General features: G+C 48.2%; 1 protein-coding gene across 1 annotated transcript; it reads right to left on the minus strand.

The window, feature by feature from the left end:
• Positions 1 to 3,987: 3,987 nt before the first annotated feature.
• Positions 3,988 to 6,013, minus strand: LOC148383115 (uncharacterized). The gene has a single exon (XM_088357938.1). It carries the CDS (start codon positions 5,761 to 5,763, stop codon positions 3,988 to 3,990), a length of 1,776 nt encoding a protein of 591 aa, XP_088214064.1. The 5' UTR covers positions 5,764 to 6,013.
• Positions 6,014 to 18,311: the final 12,298 nt, after the last annotated feature.

Raw genomic sequence — 18,311 nt, forward strand, 5'->3', positions numbered from 1 at the left:
CTTGCGGCGGAACACTTTCACATACACCTTGTCTCCTGGCTGAACCGTGTCTTTAGTGTTTGCTTCGAGTCTCTCTTGTGCTTCTTCTTGTTTCTGCCTGTCAACAACATAGGTGGAAATATTCCTATGTATCTTGGTTAAATGTTTGACATAGGCTTTCATTTCGTCCTCCAAAATTGACAGGCTTGGGCCTTTCCCACTGGTACGCAAACACGGCGAAGGCATGCGTCTACCAGTTACCAATTCATGTGGGGTCAAATGCAAATCGCGTAGTTCACTCGACCGGCAAACCATCAGCGCCAGTGGTAAGGCAGCTATCCAATTCAAGCCTGTATGTTGACAAATTTTGGAAATTCGATTTTTTATGACGCCGTTCATTTTTTCACAAATGCCTTGGCTTTGTGGATGATACACTGCTCCGAGCCGCTGTTTAATTCCCAATTTTTGCATTATGATTTTGACCGTTTTATCCACAAACTCTCTCCCGTTATCTGAAGAAATCCTATCCGGCAGACCCCATCTGCTGATAACTTCGCGGCACAGAAACTTGGCCACAGACTGAGCATCTTTTCGTTTAGTTGGACAGGCCTCCGGCCATCTTGAAAACCGGTCTACGACCACCAACATATATCTTTTCCCTTCGACAGGTTGTATCATGTCGACAAAATCCACCACTAGTTCTCTCATGGGGCCATTAGGAGTCGGGATATAACCCGTGGGGGTGGCTACCCCTCTTCTCACATTGTTTTTCAAACAGATTGCACATTTTCCAATTACCTGGTCGATTTGTTCGAGCAAATATGGCGCCCAAAACCCGTATTCTGCGGTTATTTTTCTCTTTACCTCCCCCCTTGACACATGGGCCAACCCATGTGCCTCCTGGATTAATAGTCCCAGCAAATCTGGCGGCGCCACTACCAGACCTTCGTGATTTCTCCACAGTCCAGTAGGGTCTTGAGTCGCCCCCCTTTGCTCCCAAAGGTGTTTATCCATCGGGTTAACGGCCGCCTGCATTAAGATTACATCTCTGAGTGTGACCCTGTCTTCGAGGTCGACCTCATGCGTAACCAACAAAACGTTCCCTTTCTGGCTGCCTTTTGTGACAGCCCTGGCTGCTTCATCCGCCACTCTATTTCCCTGCGTGACCCTGGACGCATCGGACTTGTGGGCAGCACATTTTGCAATGGCTATTTCTCTAGGTTTCATCATGGCCACCAGCAGCCTCATTATCTGCGCATGATGCTGGATGGGGGAACCGTCAGTCTTCTTGAACCCCCGATTCCTCCACACAGCACCGAACAGGTGGCACACGCTATGCGCATATGCCGAATCCGTATAGATTGTCACTCTTTTCCCTTCTGCGAGCAGGCATGCTTCTGTTAACCCCACCAGTTCAGCAAGTTGGGCCGAGGCCGGTTGTGGCACCACTTCGGCTTTGATCGTTACAAACTCAGGTCCCTGCGCTTGCACGACCGCATAGCCTGCGCATAAATTTTCTCCGACTCGATAACAAGAGCCGTCTGTCCAAAGCTCGAGATCCGCCTCCCTCAGGGGGATGGCTTGCAAATCGGACCGCAGTCTAGAGTATTTTTCTGACTCATGCAAACAATCGTGGGGGTCCCCATCCTCTGAAGTTGGCAAAAACTCAGCTGGGTTTACAGTAGTACACCTTGCTAGAGTGACATCCTCTTGCTCCAAGAGCCTGTAATAGTCCCGGAGCCGGGGCTCTGTCAAGGTGTACTTGCCATGGTTCAACAGAGTCCGAAGACTATGGTGAGTAAGAATTGTCACAGGATAGCCCATGGTGATAGCAGAGGCTTTGTCATACATCAAATAGACTCCAACCATTGCTCTATAGCATGGCGGCAGGCCCATCTCCACCTCGGAGTAGGACGTCGAATAATAGGCCACAGGTTGGGGTCCAGACCCCGTACCTGTAGGCTGACAAAGAATTGCACATGCAAACCTACCCCCCGCCGAGATTGACGTGAATAACACAAAATTTTTCGAGTAATCTGGTAAAGCCAATGCCGGAGCCTCCTGCAATCTTGCTTTGATTGTTTCAAACGCCACATGGCCATCCTGTGTCCAATCCAGCGTGGCGTGGAGATCATTATTGCCTGTGTCTTTGATCATGGCTCTTAACGGTCCTACCAATTTGGCGTATTCTTCGACCCAGGAGGCCGAATATCCCGCAATTCCCAGAAAGGTTAACATTTGCCGAACAGTTCTGGGTTTTGGAGCCGTTCGTATCGCCTCCAAATGGCCATCTGAGATACGTCTCTGTCCATACGATATTTTCTGGCCCAAATAGTCAACCTGTTTTTTACAGTATTGTAATTTCTTTTGTGACACTTTATGACCATTTTCTGCCAAAATTTGCAACAGTTTGATCGAGTCTTTGTGGCACGTCTCGACATCCGATGCACAGACAATAATGTCGTCCACATATTGAATAACAGTGCTCTGCACCTGTCTTTCGAGCCCTTCGAGATCATCCTTTAACACTTTGTTAAACACATGAGGGCTATGTTTGTAACCCATAGGAAGTCTCTGATATTGATAGAACTGTCCTTTGAACGTGAACCCGAACAGTCCTTGTGATTCGCTACTGAGTGGGACACTGAAAAAGGCGCCACAAAGGTCCACCACTGAGAAGCATTCCGCGTCCGGCGGAATCTGTGCCAGCAGGGTGTGCGGATCTGGCACATCAGCTACATTGTCAATCACCACTTCGTTCACGGCTCGAAGGTCATGTACTAGCCGGTGGGTGTTGTCAGGCTTTTTCAAGGGCAGTATTGGCGTATTACTAAGAGGGGTCTGCGTTACCCTCAACACATTTGCCACGAGCAATCCTTCGATCTGTGTTTCAATCCCCCGCACTGCTTCCTCCTTCAGGGGGTACTGTGTTTTCCATGGGGGTCTGCAGCCTGGCCGAAGATCTACTGTTACCGGTTGTGCAGATTTTACAAGTCCAATATCCGTACTATGGCGAGACCACAGGTAGTCGGGTACCTGTCGGAGCATGTCCTCTTTGAGTTGATCTGTCGTCATACTGAGGATGGAGTCGTGTGACAGCTGTACCGTTTGGGGCTGTCCATGTCCATGCGCTGAAACCATGATCTTCATGAACCGTTTATCAACACTCACCCACAGAGCATTGTTTCCTGCCAGCGGGGAAAACTTGAGTGTTTCCGCCTCCGCCATCATTTCTCCTACATGTTGCTGCTCCCAATCTTCTGCTATCAACAAAGTCACATGTGGGATGCTATTCTTGACTTTAAATTCCTTGTCAATGAATCCGTTTCTCTGGATTTTCATGGCCACTCCCTGTGGTCCCAGGATAATGCAAGTGCCGTTCAATTGCACTTCTTGCGGTTGCTGACGCAACCACTCTTCTGCCTGTGCCTGCGTTAGGTCTTTGTGATATTGTAGCGTGCAGTGGAATGGGTACTCAGGAGTCCTTGCTCCTGGTCTATTGGAGCGGATAAACTTTTCCCACTTCTCGTATGGTTCCAATAGGTTGTCGCTGACATCTCCCACCCAAAATACAGTGGGCGTTGACTCCCCGGACCCTGACTGCATCATCACCTTGTGGCACGTTTTGTTTGGTATTTCAACCTCACATCCATCGGGAGAACACTTTATGGTACAGTTCAATCCACACAGGGCATCTCTGCCGAGGAGGGCAATAGGTGTACGGTTTGACACTAGGACTGGGATTTTTATTGTGTGGTCTTGCCAGCAGAGCTTTACTGGTCTTGTGGAAGGGATCAGCTGTTTAATACCCTCGAACCCTATTGTCCGCACAAAATGACCGGACATGGGGAGATGTGTAGCGTCTTCGGGCCGGATACAAGTGAAAGCCGCTCCGCTGTCAACCATAGCTGTCAAAGGCTGATCATTTACTTTCACTGTTATTGTTGGCTCCTGTTCCGGACCTGACACTACCAGCTGACATCCCCCCTTAGGGCACTCTGGGCACCCCTAAAATCCAGGCTCCGGGCCCCCAAAGGGGTTTACCGGGCCCTGAGGCCTTTGGCCTCGTGGTTTGGTTCCTCCTCTGAAGCCACCTCCAGAGGAATTGTTATAGGGCCTATCACACTGGCGAGATATGTGGCCTGGTCGACCGCAATTATAGCACGCATTAGGTCTCTGTTGTAGGCCCCCCGGGAGATTAGGCCTTCCTGCCCGTTCTTTGTCTCCACGGGCCGTGGCTCCCCAGAGATGGGCCGGTCTGTTTCCCCATTGAGGGGCTGGGCTGAAGGGCACCGCCATGGCTGCTTGCGGAGTTAGGCCATGCGGGGACGTGGGCTGTAGAATGATTTGTTGCGGTGGAGCTTGCACCACGACTGTCTGCTTCTTTTCCTTTTTATTGTCCACGAGCTGCACTTGGTTCAGCCTCCTCACCACTTCTTGGTCCTGCTCCTTTTGAGCCATCTCCTTCTTGCGGAACCAATCGACTTGATGAGCGATGTGATCAGTGTAGACATTAGTCGTCATGCTTCCCAGTCCCACCACTTCAGCCAGTTTGCTCCTCACTTGCACGGGCAGGCCCTTTTGGATCTTATCCCGCAAGATAGATTTTTCCATTTGGGTTGTATCTGGATCATTTCCTGTGATGTGTCTCCAAGTCTGATATGCTCTTGCCACGTATGAGCGTGCGTTCTCTGTCAGTCCCAGGGGTTCGAGCACAATATTATCAGGGTTTACATTGGTCGGGTACGCTGCCTTCAGTGCTCCCCACATCTGGCCTCGGACTGCTGCAAACAGGTCAGAGTCATTTGCTGATGTTGTGGCAAAGCGATGTAACCCTGCTTTTCCCAAAATGTCTTTCATGGTATGGACTCCTACCACGTTAGCCAGAAGCCTCTTAATGTCTCCTACTGCGAACTGGGTTCCCACCATGCACTCCTCCAATTTGGATATCCAAGGGTGTGCTCCGTCTTGAATGGTGGGCAGCTTCTCAAGGATGGCTGACATGTCAGAATTCTGCCATGGTTTGTAGTCCAGCTGTTGTCCTCTCACCAAAACTGGTAGGATTGTATTTGCCCGCCTTGATCTTTGTTCCTGGCTCAAAAGGGATGCTGGTATTTTGGATGCTTCTTTCTTCAGCTTGCGTTCAGCGACCTCCAACCTTTGCAATTGTTCCTCCAGCTCCTCTTGCTCCTTTGGTTCCACACTCCAGTCCAATTCCTCCAGGCATTGCTTTTTCCTGTTCTTAATGCTCATTAAGGCGGTTCTTCTCCAATCCTCCATGGGCGTGGGGGTGGAGCATGAGGTAGGCGTAGGATCCTTGTCTCCCCCGTCATCATCACTACTGTCGCTTCCACTGTCGGTACTACTAAAATATGTTCTTGTTCTAATCTTTTTCCCCGGAGTGCGTCCTTTTTCCTCCGCTTTTTTCAAAATGCTTTTGATTGTGGGGTCATAGCCCCCCGCTGCTCCTTCAGCATCACTCTGGCTGTCATACTGCAGCTCCTTTCTGGTGTAGTCCAAAGTGCCATGCTTTGCAAATCGTGTTTTATTTCTTTTGCGGGCAGGGCTAGGGTGCATGATGATGGTGGTCTTTGCTCTTCCTGTTTCGACAATGTCCTTATCCTCCGTCTCCAGCTGATAACTTCCTTCCTGGTTGATTATCGGAAGTTGTGGATATACATTTCCACGGTCTTCACTCACATCATACGGTGGGGGATTCTTAACAGGGGACACATGTGAAAAAGGCATGTTTGCTTTTTCCATTAGGTTCTTAGCTTCTTCCATATTTTTCTGCACTTCAGCTTTAATCTTCTCTTTTCTCTGTTGGAACTCTCGGTTCAATTTGAGTCCCTCTTCGTCAAATATTTTTAACAATCCCAATTCCCATTCTCTTTTTTCCTTCCTCTTTTCTCCTCTTTTTCCTTTTTTATGTCCTGCCTTGTATGCTGATACTAGTACACGTATAGTCTCAACTACTTCCCTGTTAAAAGTCCCTTCCACCGGCCAAGGCCTCTCGATGTCAGGCCATCTTTTATTCCATTTTTTGGATATTTCTTTAACCCCCTTAATGAGCGGGTAGTTTCTCCGCACTACCTCGATGGGGGTGGTCACCATTGGACTAGCATAGTTCCTTTCCCCCATTTTTTTTTTTTTTTTTTTTTTTTTTTTTGCAGATAACAATATCAATTAAACAATGCACATACGATTTTGCCAACCTCAGATGGACACCTTAAGACCGGCTGTCTCAATTGATATTCGATCCGGTGTATTCCGTCCGCGCTATTTCTGTACCCGCACTCAACTTATGTTGGAGATGACACCTTGTTTGAAAAACAATTGTTCACAAGTTTATGATGATCAGTCTGTAGTCAGTCTGCTATGCAATCCCTGTTCTCAGGTTAGAGTGAAATGCAAGAGTTTGTGGACAAAATCACACTGGCCTTAAGAATTTGAATGCGACGCTCCACGAAGCTCTTCTCCAGACGACTTGGAAGTTCAGTCTGTGTCTCTTTGTCCCCCTGGAGAAACGGATGTATCCGCCGTCTCAGGTTTTTTATGTAAACAGAAAATCAGAAGTATTGAGGAGAGCCCCAGAGAGCAATATCAATAATTGGTTTTTAAATTTATCATTCTGTCTTTAATTTAAATTAACAAGTCGGGCTTTTCTGCAACTCCAATTTCTCATTGCTCCCAGAGGGTCTAGGGGGCGCCAGCTGACCCTCGTATTATTTATGAGGGGCCACACTCCTTCTTGAGATGCATACATGCACATCTATATTAGTGTCGTTAGGTAGCATTCCCGTGCTTCTTGTTTCTTGTTAGACAGCTGTGGCACATTAATTCTCCTGGGTGTCAGTTACCTCAGGACCTCCACAGTTGGTCATGCATTCTTTTGCTCCTTCAGCATGCCGTCCCCCATCATCCTGTCACATTTTCTCGCTACCAGCGAGGTAGGCCCCAAAATGGGCACAACTCTGGCCCCACGCCCCGCCCCCACGTCACCCACACGGGGAGTGCCTAGCCTTGAAACACGGTGGGCAGGTACAGGTTGGCCACTCCCTGTCCCGCCCCCGAAGCCAGATTCCCCTCCCCGAGCGGGCACCGCAGGCGGGCACGCGCCCCAGAGCACCGAGAAGCACACTATCCTATCCATTCCATTCGTTTCTTATACAAGCACGCTCACTCACTCGCACTCAAGAGCACACACACACTTACTCACGATCGCGCACACGCGCACACACGCACGCTCACCTACACACACACCCATGGGTACACTCAAACACACACACACACACACACACACACAGGGATCCCACACGCGCGCGCAGACACTCACAAACAAAGAAGACAGAGCAGGATTCGACTCCATTCCACGTTTTGCTGTTTGCCAACTGCGGCTATGCAGTTTGGTGTTTAACAGTGCAGATATGCACTGACAAATACGCACGTCTTACTTAACTTTCGTTTCGTTTCTAGTAGCGCTTTATATTTTCCCCTTTATTTTCTGCAGAATTTAACTTAAGTGTGCACACAAATTACTTTTTTCCCAAGGTATACCAATCCTTGCACTCCGAGGCCTCATTGCCACGTTTTCCCTTTTTCACACAGAGGGATTTCCTATACACACACAATGCCGTCCAGCACCTATTTCCCAAACGCGGTCTGTACAGGCTCAAATTTATCAAACTTTGACAGATGTGTATGCTATTATGACACGTCCCCATAGAGGAATCGAACCGCAAGCAGATCATATCAGCTTAATCAATATTCGAAAACCGCCAGTCCTCCGTTTTACCTGGGGGCCTCTTACACCAGCATTTAAATTGATAAGCCTTATAACTCACATACACCTCTAATTTGATCAGTGCCCAAACGACGTGGCTTCGCGCGCATCATTCTCTTCGGCCCACAGGTCCCTGACCTGGCCGGATATTTCCTGCATCCACTCCCACGGTACGGATGCCAAGGTTGCGCTCGTTCCTATTGGCCAAACGCGGTCGACGCAACCTCCCTTTTGCGCTGGACTTTGGCAGAGACTAGGCTCCCACCGGACATCTCGGCTATAGCCCCTGGCCCGTGTGGATTCACCCGTATCTTGTCGCAGCATAGTTCAATCGTACCCGTGTTTCCGCCACAATCACACAGCTAAAATTTCGATCCTCCGCGGGACCACTGAAACGACTAATTTCCACGTCCACGTTTTATGGGACTTCCTACTATTTTCTTCTCGTGACAGCCGACCAGCGTTGTTCTCGACAACCTGTCCTGTTTCACATTCGCCCTCCCTGGAGCGTTTATTTCTTCTCGTTTATCATTCTCACCAGACATGTCATGCATACAATTCCCAAAACGTTTTGTTACTGTTCCCTTTTTATTTATTGTTTTTTATTTATTTTTCCTGTTTTTATTTTACTTTTCTTTCGCTGTCTCTATTTGGGGCCACTCCCCCTTCAAAAGTCGCATTATGCCGGCTTTTGACTAGGAGAGACAACTTTCCCTGGAGCCCGCCGTGGCTCCCTCAGATCCGTTTAACTGCCCTCCGTGCGGGGGACAACGCTCCCTCCCCCCCTTTCCAAGAGCGAGCATGCTGCGGCGACTTTGAGTGCAAGCAACTCACCTCAAAACAGGTCGTCGGCTGGCCGCTGGATGCTCGCGGAGAGAGCGGACGGGACGGTCCCCTGGAGAACACGAATCCTGTTCGTGACGCCAAAAATGTGGTATATGGTTTTTTCTGCTTCGCTGGTCTTCAAAAAACACTCGGTGATCGGTGGCTGTTTCCCGACGAATGAGCACTTCAGGGACCACGGCTGATTGGGAAAAGATTTTATTTAACCGATGTCAGAGTGAAGTCTTTCCAAAAAGTTGAGTGGCCCAAGGCATGGATGTAAAAAAGCCCCCCACCCCTGTCAGGCCCGTATCTTTTATACCTGGCAAGGAGCTGATGTCATGGCTTTGTGCACCAGCTGTGGTTTTCAATCTACTAGTTTACTTCAGTCCTAAAAAGGAGATCTTGACCAGCGCTGTTGGTGATGGACGACAACAGCCACTTTACCTTATTATAGGATTGCACACATTGCTGAAACTGAATTCTCCCTGACCAGCAAATATAGAATAGAACCGTGTCACTGACGCCAGGTGGACATCCTAAGGCCACCTACAGGAATAGAGAGGGAATTCCAAATTACACTTCAGTAGATGAACACAGGACGTTTTAATCAGAGTGGGAAAGTTTCTATTTTTTGTTGAACGTTATGGCAAACCATTCTGCCTGATATGTCAGACCTCAGCGCATTTCAAAGATTCAAATCTTCAGCGCCATGCACTTCAGCTCACTCCATGCTAACATTGATCAGGCGTCGAACCCGCAACATCATGCTTAAGAGGTGGACATGCTAACCAGTGCGCCATTATGTCAACGCATAATAACTAAGTCTACTGATCAAAACAGCGGTTACTATATGACGTCGCTACGTTGTGGTCACGTGACGCAGACAAGACGTCAATGGACGTGGGCAGAGTTAACTTGTTTAAAAGGGAGTGGGCAGAAGAAATATTTAATTTATTTAAATCTATTTTGAGTGCACACCATTATGCCAATGCATAACACCTGTAAATCTACTAAACAAAACAGCGGTTGCTATATGACATCTGCCACGTCGTGGTCACGTGACATACGTGACGTCGATGGGCGGAACTTTCGCCGGAATTCAAATCCGCGGGGAGAGTTAACTTGTTTAAAAGGGAGTGGGCAGAAGAATTATTTAATTTATTTAAATCTATTTGGTGTGTGCGCCATTATGTCAATGCATAACAACTGTAAGTCTACTAGACAAAACAGCGGTTGCTATATGACGTCTGCCACGTCGTGGTCACGTGACGCGGACGTGACGTTGACGCCTACTTTACATCCCACCGATCACAGGACCCCTCGGCTGCATAACCGTGCCCCCTTCCCAACCAATCGGATTTGCTATACGCGAAAACGACGCCAATGGAAAGAACTTCCGCCCAAATTTAAATCCGTGGGCGTGGCTCGCAGCAGGAAGTAGGAAAATGGCGATGTTGACAAAGACACAGCGGATGGTAACCTACGACTAACAAGAGAAATATTTTTATTTTCTGCTTGCAACTGGACCGTCCAGAGCGTACACGGTAAGTACAACTCATCGTTTTTAAAAAGAAGTACTTTTGTTGCCCTGAAAAGCGAGTGAGTGTGGCGTTTGGGGGGGACGTCGAATTTCGACGATTCTTTCTGGTCAACGGTTGTAAATGATTGCGTTGATTAAAAAAGAAAACTTGATGTAACTCTACTTTTAACTGCCGTTTCAGATAGATTTGGAATTGCATCACATCCAATTTTGCCTGGGAACAAACAGATTAAATAAATCTTAGTTTTGAATAAGCCACTCCTTCTCAAACAAGTAAACTCTGCCCATTTTGCGCAGTAGATGTTCTGTTAATATCTAGTATTTATACAAAGTCATAATTTAAATTGCTTTCAACCTTCATTCATCGGTTCAACCAACATTACTCGCTCTTATTACCAACTTGTATTGATTTAACTAAGCGTTTAATACTTCCTATCAGGTCTCAAGTCAAGATTTGGCAAAATACAATTTCAGCAAATCCAATTTTGCCAGGGAACAAAAATAGATTAAATAAACTAAATAAGTCTTCTTCCCATTAAATAAATCAGAAAAGTCTGTCTTGTAACCAGTCTTCAAACAAGTAAAGTCTGCCCATTTTGTGCCGTAGATTTTGTGTCTATGCCTAGTATTTAAACAAAATCATAATTTAAACGACTTCTTTCCTTCATTCACTTTGGAAATTTGGAATTGCAGCAAATCGAATTTTGCCAGGGAACAAAAATAGATCAATTAAACTAAATAAGTCTTCTTCCCATTAAATAAATTAAAAAAGTCTGTCTTGTAACCAGTCCTTTTCAAACAAGTAAAGTCTGCCCATTTTGTGCCGTCGATTTTGTGTTTATGCCTAGTATTTATACAAAATCATAATGTAAAGGACTTCATTCCTTCATTCACTTTGGAAATTTGGAATTGCAGCACATCAAATTTTGCCTGGGAAGAAAAGTAGATTAAATAAATTTAATAAGTCTTACTACTCCCCATTAAATAAATTAAATACGTCTTACTTGTTTCCACTCCTTTTCAAAACAGTAGTTTAAAACGAGGGCCCTTCACTCAACCTTTAACCCTATTTATTCACCTTCCAGGCTAAGTGTCAAAGGCTAAGTGTTAAAGGCTAAGTGTTAAAGGCTAAGTGTTAAAGGCTAAGTGTTAGAGGCTGAGTGCCAGAGGCTAGGCGCCAGAGGCGAGTTTTTGTGGGTTGAAGTTTTAGTGGGGTTAGTGTGAATACAATCCAAAAGAATACAACAGAATACAATACAATAGAATATAATACATAGATTAAATTCAATAGCTCTTACTACTTCCCATTAAATAAATTAAATACGTCTTACTTGTTCCCAATCCTTTTCAAAAAAGTAGTTTAAAACGAGGGCCCTTCACTCAACCTTTAACCTCAACCCCGCACGTCACATTGTGTTGTATCTGTGAAGGTTGGTTGTGGCCAAATGATAGTTTTCTTTCATTCGTTTAGGTTCCACGGTGTTTGTTGGCTATATGTTTTCCACTGTCAGAAGGATGAAAATACAAAGTACAACGCTTGGACGTGGGCGAAGACGTCACCGGTGAGTCCTTCCTTCCTATTTATTTACCTTCTCGGTGCTAGAGGCTAAGTGTTAGAGGCTAAGTGTTAGAGGCTAAGTGTTAAAGGCAACACAATACGAACAACACAATACGAACAACTCAACACAATACGAACAACACAATATGAACAACACAACACAATACGAACAACACAACACAATACGAAGAACACAACACAATACGAACAACACAACACATTACGAACAACACAACGATACTGCACTGAACAACACGATACCGCACTGAACAACACGATACCGCACTGAACAACACGATACCGCACTGAACAACACCATGCCGCACTGAACACCATGCCAAACTGAACAACACCATCCCGCACTGAACAACACCATGCCGCACTGAACAACACCATGCCTCACTGAACGACACCATGCCGCACTGAAAGACACCATGCCGCACTGAACGACACCATGCCGCACTGAACAACACCATGCCGCACTGAACAACACCATGCCGCACTGAACTACACCATGCCGCACTGAACTACACCATGCCGCACTGAACAACACCATGCCGCACTGAACAACACCATGCCGCACTGAACTACACCATGCCGCACTGAACTACACCATGCCGCACTGAACAACACCATGCCGCACTTAACAACACCATGCCGCACTGAATAACACCATGCCGCACTGAACTACACTATGCCGCACTGAACAACACGACGCCGCACTGAACAACACGATGCCGCACAGAACAACACGACGCCGCACATAATAACACAATACCACACAGAACAACACAATACCGCACAAACAGTTTTAGATAATATTATGTCGCAGTCATGTGAAGCGGACATGACGTCAATAGGCGGAACTCACGGCAAAATTATAATCCGTTGGCGTGACTTGCAACAGGAAGTAGGAAAGCGGTAATGCTGGCAAACAAGACACAGCGGTTAGTAACACGACGACTAACAAGACAAATATTTTTTTCAGCTTGCAACTTGACCGTATTGCAAATCCAATCTAGAACGTACAAGGTAATTACAACTCATTGTTTTGAAAAATGTTTTTTTTGTGAAGCCCTGAAAAGCGAGGGAGTGTGGCGTTTGGGAGGAACGTCGAACTCGGCGTCTGCTTCCAGCCACAGACGCCAAATTTCGATGATTATTTCGACTGGTCAACGGTTGTAAATTATTGCGTTGATTAAAAACTTTATTTAACTCTACTCTTAACTTTGCCGTTTCAGATATGCGGGTATTACACCGCGGAAATGACGTCAATAGGCTGAACTCTCGCCAAAATTCAAATCTGTGGGCGCAATGGCCTTGAGCGAGACAACGGATACAAACACGACGATTATCAACAGAAATATCTTTATTTTCTGCTTGCAAGTGGACCGTCTAGAGCGTACACAGTAAGTATAACTCATTGTGTTTAAAAAGGGTTAGGGTTAAGGTTAGGTATTTTGAGTTTTATTCGCTAAACCTTCCCCAAAGGGTCCGCCGACCCTGTCGGTTAGATAGAAGGCAACGGAAGGCACGGGCATGTCTCACCAGTAAACCTCGCCGTACCAGGTCACATAAAATCTGGATTGGGTTCGAAGGACGACGAAGTGAGACTGCACCTCTGCCAGAACCTCCCCCGAGTAGCTGAGGCGCCACCCAGGTCTTCGGCCAGCAAGATGGAAAAAATGAAAGAAGAAGAAAAAAAATGAGGGAAGAAGAAAGCAACCTAAAGTCCTACCCTTGTATTGCATTATGTCTATTCACTTTGAATCATTGTTTACCTCATATCTTGTTTTTATATTCAACCAACCGCTTTCCTTAGAAGTTAGGGGTTAGGGTCAGTTAAAGAGTTCCTCCCCCGAAGGAGAGGAGCAGAGGCCCCGCCGGGGTTGATCGAGCCCCGGAGTGTGTCTACCTAGTCAATTAAAATTACAGTTATTTGTCAAGTCAACTGCCCAGCTTTAACGCAGACAGAAAAGATCAATAGGTCAGTCTTTGCATCTTTCAATTTATTGATTCATTGAATTTAAACCATCATTACGTATGTTTGTATTTAACTCAATGTTACATTATTTCATTTAAGTTTCTGGCCAAGCTTATCAGCATAATTGGAGGTCTGCCTGTAGTCCAATTGTGATGTAAAACCCTTTAAACCATTATATCCACGCAAGTAATATTGGTTAATCAAAGTGACTATGTTAGTGTCATTCATTTATCTGACATTTAAAACCGAGGCAGTCTTACCTTAGGAGATTGTCATTCCCAGCGCCACTTTCTTGGTTCACGGTGTCACTGTCAATAGCAAATTCCCATGAGCCTCAGCGAAGTGTCACGGCGGCTCGTCAACCAATCCCGTCTCTAAACCTATCTAACAACGTGATAAGCACTAAATAAAGTTAGATAAAACACATTTGTGCCGTTTAATTGTGTTAACTGTTCCCCTGCAACTGCAAATTTAATTCGCAACAACATATTTGGAAACAAATCGATTAACCCAAATCGCGGCTATTCAGCATTAGCAAGCCGGAAGTACTCAAAGCCCTTGCCAAGTATCCCAACGGCTTCCGTACCACAAATATTTTCCAAAACTAAAAACCACAAAGTGTTAAAAAGCGAATAAACTTCCATTAAGGTCATTGGTATTATTCAAATGTCTTAACCGGTCCCATTTATCCGTAAATTCAATTGCTAACATTAATAAGATCGCATATTTGGGACGAAATCGCTCTTCCTCCTTCTTCTTCTCTTTTCTTTTTTGCCGTACCGCCGCTAACGTCATGAGCATTAGCAACCCGGAAGTACCCACAAGCGCTTGCACGAGCAACCCAGAAGTATCTATAACCCCTGCAAAATGTCATAGTGGACCCCGTTAATCGATAATATTATTAAAATTACCCATCCCAGTGATAATAACAGAATACATTTCGATTGCTATTGTTAACTCGCACTACCCGGTCACTATTGTCCGTAAATCCACTCGCCCACCACAATAATAAAACCGTGCAATTAAACCGAAATAGCCGTGCGCGTCAAGTGGCTAGTAAACGTTAGCCAAGCCGGAAGTATCCGTGATGACGCTTACATTACATGGCAACCAACTGTCCCCAAGCGTATTTATTACCATATCCACCCCAAAAGCGATCAAAATCAAACAAAATGTTAACAAACAATTTAATACTATCTATTAGCGTTTTCCCCACTTATTTATTTCTACATTTAAAAGATAATAATAACCAATTAGTGATTCTATCCAACTAAGCCCTGTTTGCAAGACAGCTATTTTATGTGTCTATGGCGCCCTCATGTGTACTCTCCCGGCCTCTATCTTCTCTTTTAATCTGGAAAGAAAACTCCCCTAGAATTTTGTTCGAGTTAAGAATAGAGTCTGATTAAAGTTTAGACTTTTCTTTTTTATTTTGGTCAAAATTAAAAAAAAGAGAGAGAGAGAGAGAGAGAGAGAGAGAGGGAGAGAGAGAGAGAAAGAGAAAACTAGAGAGCGAGAGAGCGAGAGAGAGAGAGAGAGCGCGAAAGAGAGAGAGAGAGAGAGAGAGAGAGAGAGAGAGAGAGAGAGAGAGAGAGAGAGAGAGAGAGAGAGAGAGAAAGAGAGAGAGAAGGAGGGAACGAGAGAGCGAGAGAGCAAGAGAGAGAGAGAGAGGTTAGGGTTAGGGTCAGGGTCAGGGTTAGAGAGAAAGAGAGAGAGAGAGCGAGAGAGAGAGAGAGAGTGAGAGAGAAAAAAGAGAGAGAGAGAACGAGAGAGCGAGAGAGTAAGAGATAGAGAGAGAGAGAGAGAGAAAGAGAGAGAGAGAGAGAGAGAGAGAGAGAGAGAGAGAGAGGGGTTAGGGTTAGGGTTAGAGATAAAGAGAGAAAGAGAGAGAGAGAGAGAGAGAGCAAGAGAGAGAGGGAGAGAGAAAGAGAGAGAACGAGAGAATGAGAGAGAGAGAACGAGAGAATGAAAGAGAGAGAGAGAGAACGAGAGAGCGAGAGAGCAAGAGATAGAGAGAGAGAGAGAGAGAGAGAGAGAGAGAGAGAGAGAGAGAGAGAGGGGTTAGTGTTAGGGTTAGAGATAAAGAGAGAGAGAGAGAGAGAGAGAGAGCAAGAGAGAGAGAGGGAGAGAGAAAGAGAGAGAACGAGAGAATGAGAGAGAGAAAACGAGAGAATGAGAGAGAGAGAGAGAACGAGAGAGAACGAGAGAGAGAGAGAGAGAGAGAGAGAGAGAGAGAGAGAGAGAGAGAGAGAGAGAAAGAAAAAGATGGTCCTAACCAGGTTGGAAAAGTTGCCTCTCTGCGCCATTTTTATTCTAGCCAAGAGCAAGAAAGTGAGAATTAGAGAAATTAGAGCACCAAGTGGCCGAAATAATCTCCCACCTAGCGGATCGGCTGTTTATAAGCACCGCCGAGGAGATTGCGGAGCCTCATTTGACTTCCAGCGGCCGGCACACTCGCGCACTTCGCCCGGAACAACCGGGAGGCCGTGCACATGCGCCAAGTGGCCGAAAATTGCTCCCGCCTAGCGGATCGGCTGTTTATAAGCACCGCCAATGAGATTGCGGAGCCTCATTTGACTTCCAGCGGCCAGCACACTCGCGCACGCCACCCGACTCCACCAGGAGGCCGTGCACACGCACCAAGTGGCCGAAATAAGCTCCTGCCTAGCGGATCGGCTGTTTATAAGCACCGCGGAGGAGATCGCGGAGCCTCAATCCACTTCCAGCGGCCTGCACACTCGCGCACGCCACCCGGAACAACCCAGAGGCCGTGCGCACGCGCCAAGTGGCCGAAATAAGCTCCCGCCTAGCGGATCGGCTGTTTATAAGCACCGCGGAGGAGATCGCGGAGCCTCATTGCACTTCCAGCGGCCAGCACACTCGCGCACGCTTCCCGGTTCCACCGGGAGGCCGTGCGCACGCTCCAAGTGGCCGAAATAAGCTCCCGCCTAGCAGATCGGCTGTTTATAAGCACCGCGGAGGAGATCGCAGAGCCTCATTGCACTTCCAGCGGTTAGCACACTCGCGCACACCGGCCGGCTCCACCGGGAGGCCGTGCGCACGCGCCAAGTGGCCGAAACAAGCTCCCGCCTAGCGGATCGGCTGTTTATAAGCACCGCGGAGGAGGTCGCGGAGCCTCATTGCACTTCCAGCGGCCAGCACACTCGCGCACGCCGCCCGGAACAACCCGGAGGCCTTGCGCACGCGCCAAGTGGCCGAAGTCAGCTCCCGCCTAGCGGACCGGCTGTTTATAAGCACCGCCGAGGAGATTGCGGAGCCTCATTTGACTTCCAGCGGCCAGCACACTCGCGCACGCCGCCCGGAACAACCGGGAAACCGTGCACATGCGCCAAGTGGCCGAAAATAGCTCCCGCCGAGCGTATCGGATGTTTATAAGCACCGCGGAGGAGGTCGCGGAGCCTCATTGCACTTCCAGCGGCCAGCACACTCGCGCACGCCGCCCGCAACAACCGGGAGGCCGTGCGTACGCGCCAAGTGGCCTAAATAAGCTCCCGCCTAGTGGATCGGCTGTTTATAAGCACCGCGGAGGAGATCGCGGAGCCTCATTCCACTTCCAGCGGCCAGCACACTCGCGCACGCCGCCCGGCTCCACCGGGAGGCCGTGCGCACGCGCCGTGGCCAAAATAAGCTCCCGCCTAGCGGATCGGATGTTTATAAGCACCGCGGAGGAGATCGCGGAGCCTCATTGCACTTCCAGCGGCCAGCACACTCGCGCAGGCCACCCGGTTCCACCGGGAGGCCGTGCGCACGCGCCAAGTGGCCGAAATAAGCTCCCGCCTAGCGGACCGGCTGTTTATAAGCACCGCCGAGGAGACTGCAGAGCCTCATTGCACTTCCAGCGGCCAGCACACTCGCGCACGCCGCCCGGAACAACCAGGAGGCCGTGCACATGCGCCAAGTGGCCGAAAATAGCTCCCGCCAAGCGTATCGGATGTTTATAAGCACCGCGGAGGAGGTCGCGGAGCCTCATTGCACTTCCAGCGGCAAGCACACTCTCGCACGCCGCCCGGAACAACCGGGAGGCTGTGCGCATGCGCCAAGTGGCCGAAATAAGCTCATGCCTAGCGTATCGGCTGTTTATAAGCACCGCGGAGGAGATCATGGAGCCTGATTGCACTTCCAGCGGCCAGCACACTCGCGCACACCGCCCGACTCCACCGGGAGGCCGTGCGCACGCGCCAAGTAGCCGAAATAAGCTCCCGCCTAGCGGATCGGCTGTTTATAAGCACCGCGGAGGAGATCGCTGAGCGTCATTCCACTTCCAGCGGCCAGCACACTCGCGCACGCCGCCCGGAACAACCGGGAGGCCGTGCGCACGCGCCAAGTTGCCGAAATAAGCTCCAGCCTAGTGGATCGGCTGTTTATAAGCACAGCGGAGGAGATTGCGGAGCCTCATTCCACTTCCAGCGGCCAGCACATTCGCGCACGCCGCCCGGCTCCACCGGGAGGCCGTGCGCACGCGCCAAGTGGCCGAAATAAGCTCCCGCCTAGCGGATCAGCTGTTCATAAGCACCGCGGAGGAGATCGCGAGCCTGATTGCACTTCCAGCGGCCAGCACACTCGCGCACACTTCCCGGTTCCACCGGGAGGCCGTGCGCACGCACCAAGTGTCCAAATAAAG

Source organism: Syngnathus floridae, chromosome 17, assembly GCF_059516105.1.
Source record: "Syngnathus floridae isolate MCC-2025c chromosome 17, RoL_Sflo_1.0, whole genome shotgun sequence".
Lineage (NCBI taxonomy): Eukaryota > Metazoa > Chordata > Actinopteri > Syngnathiformes > Syngnathidae > Syngnathus > Syngnathus floridae.